This window comes from Dioscorea cayenensis, chromosome 12 (assembly GCF_009730915.1).
Source record: "Dioscorea cayenensis subsp. rotundata cultivar TDr96_F1 chromosome 12, TDr96_F1_v2_PseudoChromosome.rev07_lg8_w22 25.fasta, whole genome shotgun sequence".
In the NCBI taxonomy this organism is placed as follows: Eukaryota; Viridiplantae; Streptophyta; class Magnoliopsida; order Dioscoreales; family Dioscoreaceae; genus Dioscorea; species Dioscorea cayenensis.
The window spans coordinates 3,797,619-3,806,647 of NC_052482.1; the positions used below are offsets into that span (position 1 = coordinate 3,797,619).

The following is a 9,029-nucleotide window of genomic DNA, read 5'->3' on the forward strand; positions in this document are numbered from 1 at the left end:
TAATTTAAATAAATAATTTTAATATTTTTTTCATAATAAGAGGTTGTTAGATGAATTATTAGTGACATGTGACACTTACCCCATTCATGAGAGCCATTGGATGAAATTGATCTTAACCATCCATTTGTTAAATGAAAGCCTATATAAACGCTCCATGTTCCTTTTCTAATACTTGTATCGCATATATATTTTAACTATTTGGTCACTAAACTATTTGGACAAGTATTAGAAAAGAAACTAGAGGATTTATATACTTAAGGGCATGTTCACAAATAGCTAAGTGACTATTTACATAATTTACCCAATATATATATATATATGACTTTGAAACCATGAAATCATGGCTCTTATTAACTTATACCACTAAGCGATTATGTCTATCAAAATAGGCTTTTATTAACCTATACCTCGTAGGCAATTATATCTATCAAATTGGGTCCGTGACCATCGATATTTCCCAAAAATTATTTTATAAACATAATTTCATAAACTTAAAAATAGATTAAGAAAAACACTAGGTAAGGAGAACCATAAAGAAGCAATTTTTTTTCAGCCTTTCTGGTAATTACTCCTAAATATAATCATGTGCGGCTGCAGAAAAAAAACCTTACAGTATCCCATACAGCAAGATTTAAAAAGTTTATGTTTAAAATAAATGTTACAACTATAAAAGGAACTTTTAAAAAAAAAAAATGTAAAATATACTAGAATTGAATTTCTGGAAGAAAAAAAAAACTCAGAATTACAAATTTGACTGTCTCTTGCAAAAGTTATACCCTAATAAAGATAATGAACAAGTCATCTATAATAATCCACATTGATATTATCCTTCATGGAATTTCCTCAGTCAAACTCCATCAAAAGATTTGAAACTTGCATAAATACTTTTCACTAATTGGCTTTAACATAATCAAAAGTATGATTGATTGGTCTTTTGTTTCAGAAAGACTAATCAATTACTTTATAAAATTTTAGAACTAAAGATTGAATAGAAGCATGAAAATTTGTAGAATTTAAAGATCTGCTCTTCCAGGGTACCTAGGGAAAGGAATGACATCTCGGATGTTGTCGATACCGGTGGCAAACAAGATCATCCTTTCAAAGCCCAAACCAAATCCACAGTGTTTGACAGTCCCGAATTTGCGAAGCTCTAGATACCAATGATATGGCTCAAGAGGTAGCCCTGCACTGGTTATTCTGTACAAAAAAAATCCCGATGTCATGTAAATTGGTGCTGATGCAAATATCATGGTGTGTTTGGATGACATGCACAAAGGAGGTTATGAAAATTAGAAACTGCATGCACTTCCATAGAGTATAAGTGAAGAGGCAATGTTAATGGGAGACCACAAGCACTAAAATAATACTCCTGATATTTATGGCCAAAAAAAGAACACACTTGTCACATAGCATGAGTACCCTCAGCTACTTGGGATTCAGGGCAGCTAACAACTAATGTCAGAAAACACTAGAATAAGATTCTCGGAGGATTTGTACAAAGGTGACCGAGAGAAAGCATGGAATGTCATGGTTAGGTACAAATCTTCAAAAGTTGGGCTTGCTTGTGCATGCAATATAATGTAGGCAATTAAAAGGGGGCAGAGAAACTAAAGAAAAGGAAATAAAGATGCGTTTGATTGAAAACAAAATTAGAAATCAAGAAAATGTAGAAGTAAAATGATATCAAATGAAAATGACATATATAATACAGAGGTCTGGCATAAAGAGTAGATGACCATTCATCAAACTTGTTATAATAGGCATACAGCATATTGCAGAAGAATTTCTAATTCAGCAATGTGCATAAAAGGTAATTTTTAAGCAATACATGAAAAAATACCACAATACTGACTGTCTACTTTAAATAACATTTAGTGGGTGAGATTAGATAGGCACATTAGCTTGTCCTTCATGAAATTTTTTTAATAGGCGGCGTTACAAACACGTAATTAGTAGATAAAAAAATGTTCATATAGCAAAAAAATGGACCGTCTACAGTATTAAACTGTTACTCACAGTATCAAACTTAAAATTGGCAATAACTGAATAATTAAACAAAATATTTGTACCTATCCACAAGAGCATCATACCGCTCTTCCCTCTGGCTTCCTCCAATCAGCTCACCAACCTAGGAAAAGTAAAAGAAAATAACAATATCTCAGATTAAAAATGCAGGGACATATTTATAAAACTAAATTTCCTACAGAAACTTACAAACACACAATGCATTACAGATGTAAGCTACCTAGATCTCACAAGACAAGCAAGTATGAAGGGACTGTGAGTTTCATGAATAACTGTAAAAAGATAGTAACAAACCTTGGGCACAAGCACATCCATAGCTGCAACAGTCTTCTTGTCATCATTAAGCCTCATGTAAAATGCTTTTATCTCTTTAGGGTAATTATACACAATGACAGGCCTTTTGAATATCACCTCCGTCAAGTATCTGCATCAAATCAAGCAGCTTGTTTAATATTTAACCATGGAAGAAGAATGAATGTCTTGAGCTCCTTTTACAACATATACATCAAATATATGCCTACCTCTCATGCTCAGATGCTAAATCCACTCCCCATTCAACCTTATTCTCAAACTTCTTGTCAGTGACAGAGCATAAAAGTTCAACAGCTTCAGTATAGGAAATACGTTTAAATGGTTCCGAGGCTACAAGTTTCAGACGGTCAATGGCAGATTTGTCATAATTCTTCACCATGAATTCCATATCCTCAATGCAGTGGTCAAGTAACCATCTGCACAGGAATTTGACATACTCTTCCGCATAGTACATGTCATCCTGCATCAAATATATAAATCTAAAACTCTTAATCAAATTCCCAAAAAATACAATTGACATACTCCCACTCTGTTTGAGATTCTCAAGCCAACTTTACTTAAATAATATAAATCTTCAAACAAACTATCTAGGTTACGAGAAAGGACTCCAAAAATTCCTAGTGTACGGAATAAATCTCATCAAGAAATGTGAGTGTAATTTAAAATATACATAGAAAATGTCAAATCTTCATTAGGTACCTCAAGATCAGCAAACGCTATCTCTGGCTCTATCATCCAGAATTCTGCTAAATGTCTTGATGTATGTGAATGTTCAGCTCGAAAAGTAGGCCCGAATGTATAGACGTTACCCACAGCACAAGCATGAGTCTCCACTTGAAGTTGGCCAGATACAGTAAGGAATGCTTGTCGTCCAAAAAAATCACGTGAGTAATCAATCTTCCCATCCTTTTGAGGGATCCCAGGTTTTAAGTTAAACCTCTCTTCTAATTTGGCTAGACTTTCTTTTGCCTTGTTCAATTTGAGCACAGACGCACTGATCTCCTCCTTGCTCGCTTTCAAGGATTTCAAATGTGCAACATCCTCCCCATTTTTCTTGACAACCAGCCTAGCATCCTCAATTTCAGATTCCGACGGTGGAGGGTTGGCCTTCAAGTCCTTCTCCAACTTTTCAGCATCACTAAATAGTGTGGTTACTTGGAACATTTCACCAGCACCCTCACAATCACTGGTGGTAATTATTGGAGTATGCACATAGCGGAATCCATTTTCCCTAAAAAATGTATGTGTGGCATAGGCAAGTTCATCTCTGATGCGGGCAATTGCAGATATCTGGAAAGAAAACATAATCAGAGATTCTTCACAAGTTGATGCAATAAAGAAGATAACGTCTAAACAGAAACATAAAAAATCAAGCAATTGAGAGATGTTACAAAACCTAGAAAGATTTATATGGGAAGCAGAAGTAAATTTGCGGCAGAAAGTGTTTCAGAAAATCACTGGAGCACAAGATAAATAGGACAGTTCATATTTCTGGCTTTCAAAAAATATCTTTTTTCCAGAAAAGGCAACGGCCAATGATCATATTCATACATCTAATATTGATGAAAGGCTAAATAGAAGCCTCCAATGTTAATAGATTTTTCTTCCTGGACAACGCCGTAAATGTCAGTACAACAAAGTGATGGATGGACAGATAAAAAGGTCCTCCTGCAAGGTTAATGGCTATAGAGGATATTAGTAAAAGATATTAACTAATGAACTTTAAGCCTTTTGGGTCAAGCTAATAATCAAAGCCATCTCAACCCATAAGCTAGTCTTCTTCGCTCGAACAAAATGCTTGATCTCATGAACCAATGCACTTATTCCCCGCCCAAAAAAGATAAATTCTTGTTACAGATTCTAAATTCATCAAATTAGCTATTAACATTATCAACTCATGATCCATGATATAATAGCAAATTGCATATCGCTTCCCAATCATTATTTGTATGAATCATTAGTGTTTCAATTCAAGGCAAAATAAATCCTAAATTATCAAAATCCACAAATCATTATGCACACCAGTCAAGACTTGATTTTTACCAAATTACAAACTAATCCAGAACCGAAAAAAAAACATAAACAAAAACATATACCGTGTTGGTACGTGGTCGGAGGTGGACGATATCCCGGAGAAACTCAAGCGTAAGCCGGGTCTTTGGAATGGGATAGCTTGACGGATCAGCAGGCCCAACCTCCAGAACACGGTCAGCATGAAGCTCAACACGCTGTTTAACTCCCTCCGGTGGCTTCTTGAGCTCGCCCTCAACAAGCACCGACGTGCCAGTATGCACAAGCTGGGCAAGAGGAAACACGGAGGCGTTAACAATAACCTGAAGGTTCGAAAGGCAAGATCCATCATTGAGTTCCAAGAACGCGAAGGCGCCCTTCCCTTGCTCCCTCCCCGTCTTCACCCAGCCTCCGACCCGGATCCTCTTGCCAATCAGCTCGTCCGGCACTGCTCCGCGACCAACGATGGAGGCGATGTACTCGCGTCGCCGGCGCTCAGGTGAGGGAGTGAGGGAGGCGGATGCCATTTCCGCGGTGGGAGGAGCCGCGGCATCGTCGCCGGCCATGAGATCCAACGCAAGGAATCCAAAGGGCAGAGGGGATTCGGCGCTAGGGTTTTGAATGGTTAGTGTCTCTTCTCTCTCCCTTTGTATATATATATATTGGAAATTGGAATGAGTTTGAGTCTGAGGTGAAAGTGGAATGAATTGGATACCGGAAATTTTTTTTTTCTTGGACAACCCTGCAAAAATCAGAAATTCGTTATACATTCTGTTAATTTATAACTTGGGAATGAAATGCAGTATAGTGTTTTTTGTCTATTGGTACCCGGTTTTTTATGTAGAGTGTTTATTTTAAAGAAGACTTGAGATGGAATAAGATGAGGGTGCAAGTATGTTGAGATATTAATGTCACGTCTATGCATCTTTATTTTTCTTTTAAATGGTGGTGCTTATCGTTTATTTGTCAAAAAACAATAATCGGTTTATATTTTATTAAAATCCATAGATTGATTTTTTTTTAAATCTTTATAGACCAGTTATTCGGTTAATGAAAGCTATGTAAGTACAAAACTAACTGCTTTTTTAAGCAACTAAAGCCTCTACCATTATGACTGACTTCTATTGCTCATTCATATTGTTGTAAATAAAACCAATGTGTTTGTTTAAAACTTGGAAGACTCAGCTTATTGAGGGGTTTGCTCGGCTTGTTTATTAAAGTAAATAAGTGATTTTTGAACTTAATTTCTAAGCTCGTAGAGTAAAAGAACTAAGTTTGAACACCACCAAACACGATTTTTATAATACATTTATAATATCATTAAAAGCTTGTTTATAAGAATCTTTTAGAGACTTTTTTATAGTATTATTAACAAATTTATTTATAAGAATTATCTATAAAAATTATTAGTAGAATTATTTATATTATCATCAACAAGTTTATTTATATAAAGCATTTATAAAATTGTTTATAATAACATTAACATAGTCATTTATAGGATCATTAATAATAATGTGTTATAAAAATATTACACATCCTTCTAATATAAGTTTATGCAAAATATAACATTAATTTATAATATTATTATAAAAAAGTTTAATATTATTTTAAAAACAATATATTTTTAATAACAATGATAATGCATTATTTATGAAAAAATTGCTGACTTTTATTTAACTAATAAACCAAGCCTAAACTATAGAATTTTATAATGCTCGAAGTAGGCTCGAGCTCGGTTAGGGCTCAATTAATATAGTGGTGAGGCAAGCTTGAATATGCCAAGCTGGCTCGTTTACAGCCCTAATAATTCATAAATTGATTTATTAAATCTTTTAAAATTAAAATTTTATTTTTCTAAATAATAAATGTTCCTTAATATTAATTTTTCTAAAAACAAACAAATAGATTTTATAAAATGTAATAAGATGTTTGGTTGATAATAATGCTTTTGGCCTAACCACACATGGGATAACTAATATTTAATTATTTTATAAAACTATGATTATTGAAATAAATATATTTTAAAAAATAAAATTTTAATCTCAAAATACTTAAATTAAATATATATTCATAATTTTTTATAAAATAGACAAATCACTCACTCAACTAAAATTATTAGAGAGAGTTGATATCTCAATTTTTTTTTTTATTAAAAAAATTTATTATTTTTTTAAAATAAATATAATATTTTTTTATTAATAAAATATAAACAAATCACATATCATAAATATGCAAATGCTATTAATAAACTAAAAAATCCCAAATGGAAGTGATATTTTAATTAATATTTTGAAATAAATGCATTGATTAAAAAGTTATATTGGATTGGGACCCACACGATGACTTGGTTGAATTGACTAAGAAAGTTTTGGGTTCATTGGCATCGTCTAAGAAACACTGTAAAAGAAATTACTATCGTACCTTTTGTAATAAAAAAATGATTTTTATATAAAAAATATTTAAATGATTTTAATTTTTTAATGTATTTCAAATGTGATTATTTATTTTCATGATATAATTAAATAGTTTAATTGTTAATTCTTTTTTACAATATTCTAATTTTTTATTTTTTAAATTAACCAATTAAAGTAAACTTTTTTAATTAAATATTTTAAGTTGATTAAATAGATTAATTATTTTTTTAATTCAAGCAAAATTCAAAATCAAATGAAAAAACAAAAACAAATCAGTTGTTGCAACCCAAAAAATCAAGCTATTGGAGATTTGCAATTTGAGGAGATGGAAGAAGTCGGAAATGGGAGAGAGAGAGAGAGAGATTGCTATGTGAGAAAGAAGCTATAAGATTTGGGGAGAAAACCTTTGATAATATGGGCAAAATTGTAATTTTCTCCTTATAGAATAAGTATTCCATCTAATATTGGGCGGAATGGTTATTCCCACTCGGGATGGATCCATAATCTTTTACAAATAGGGATAGATAAAGATGTCAGGCAACAAACAGAGTGATATTTTTATGTGAGTAATGAACCTCTTTTTAAGGGGATTAATTGAAGCCATTTAAAAAGACGAAAACGGGTCCTAATAGTAATACTCTCAAGTACGCTTCATCAAAACCTATGCTATTATAATTCATAATAGTGAAGCAATTTTAAGATCTAATCGTTGTAGTTAAATTACCATAGTTATACTACGAGCCAAGTTTGAATTCTACAATTTTTTTAATGAGACGAGTCTCAACTTAATACATAAAACTTGAAGTAGGCTTAATTTGAGATCATTCTTGATTAAAATAGTATTAATCCCAATTTGAACACAACAAAGTTCTGTAAAATTATAACCTTACTTAGAAGACTTATCTAAGCATTGGATTTTTGGTTCATTAACAAATGGTGATATTAGAGACTTTGCTAGGTTGAATAAATTTCTATAGTTAAAAGATTTTTTTCCTTAAAAACTGAAAATTTTTCATATACATATATATATATATATCTTTGTGGTTGACCCTCAGAATGGAAGGCTTGCAAGAAAATAAACCTATATTGGCATTTTTTTATATACAATAATTCAACTTAAAATTACTTAATTAAGCGAGACATATCTCTACTATAACTAACCCAACATTATACATATTTAAGGTTTCTTTTATTTTTAAAGTTTGAGTCATATCAATTCATAAAAAAAAAATGAATAAATATTTTCCCATATATTTGTCTTTTTTTTTTTTTAACAAAAGCAACAAGTACCATTAAAGAGAGAGATAAGTAAGAAATGCACCAAGTTAGAATTGCTTAATAATCCTCTACGGATTCACTATGTGGGTTAAGTTAACATGCATGGTAATGAAAGTCTATCACGTGTGCAAAAATGATATATAAGGAATCATAACTCCACAATAATAAATCCACTCTGCCACAAGAGACCTATACTAAGACTTGTTACCAGTGAGGAAGCACAAAACTAGTATGGCAATTCGTCGAACACATGGTGTGCAATATCACAATACCTAACAATCACACAATGAATGGGCAATACAAGGATAACATACAACCAATCTCACAAGAATAAAATAAGAAACACCAATTTAAAGTGGTTCGGCTAAGAACAAGCCTACATCTACGGGAGAACAATGCTTCACTATATCATGAGGAATAACAAGAGTACAAGAGTACAAGAAACAAGCACAAAGCCACAAGAGGGTTACCAAGCTCTAAGAACTAGCATTACTTCAAAAACAAAGGTCTTACTTGCTTTAATGAGATCAAACAAGAACAAGAGCTCTCTTTACACCTTCACTCTTTCCACTATCAAATACAAAAGAACTCACCCTCTCTAACTTTCTCTCTTTTCTCTCATTACACAACACCCAACAAATATAACCCTATATAAATAACAGAGCAATCTAGACCGTTGGATTAAAAAGATCAAGATTTGGCTTCATCGCAAAGATATCAAACCAATATTTAACAGAACTCAATGAATAAACAATGTTTTAAAGTACAGAAATCTAGTGAACGATACATAAACAGTACCACTTCAGTAAATATTGGCGTCGTATATTTAAAAGCATATCTGGGAAAATAAAAATTTCAAATTATTTAAGTAAGGGGGCATAAAATACTTTTTCATGAAAATAATTTAAAAATACAATGCAATAACCTGCGGTGCGTAGGAATCTCCCATGATTTCAAAAGTGACCATCATGAACTAAACACACTTCACAA

At 32.3% G+C, this 9,029-nt stretch overlaps 1 protein-coding gene across 1 annotated transcript; it reads right to left on the reverse strand.

The window, feature by feature from the left end:
• Positions 1–715: 715 nt before the first annotated feature.
• Positions 716–5,008, reverse strand: LOC120273756 (asparagine--tRNA ligase, cytoplasmic 3-like). The gene is made up of 6 exons (XM_039280458.1): positions 4,434–5,008; positions 3,037–3,627; positions 2,547–2,797; positions 2,320–2,449; positions 2,070–2,128; positions 716–1,197 (listed from the first exon to the last, which is right to left on the reverse strand). The coding sequence occupies exons 1-6, from the start codon at positions 4,911–4,913 to the stop codon at positions 1,014–1,016; spliced, it is 1,695 nt and encodes a 564-aa protein (XP_039136392.1). The 5' UTR covers positions 4,914–5,008; the 3' UTR covers positions 716–1,013.
• Positions 5,009–9,029: the final 4,021 nt, after the last annotated feature.

Bases quoted from the DNA above. Each gene is read 5' to 3' on its own strand.
- LOC120273756 (XM_039280458.1), bottom strand. From the start codon at position 4,913: ATGGCCGGCGACGATGCCGCGGCTCCTCCCACCGCGGAAATGGCATCC. The intron at 3,628-4,433 runs GTATATGTTTTT...TTTTCTTTCCAG, and splicing joins TCCGACCACGTACCAACACG to ATATCTGCAATTGCCCGCAT. The intron at 2,450-2,546 runs GTAGGCATATAT...GATTTGATGCAG, and splicing joins TTAGCATCTGAGCATGAGAG to ATACTTGACGGAGGTGATAT.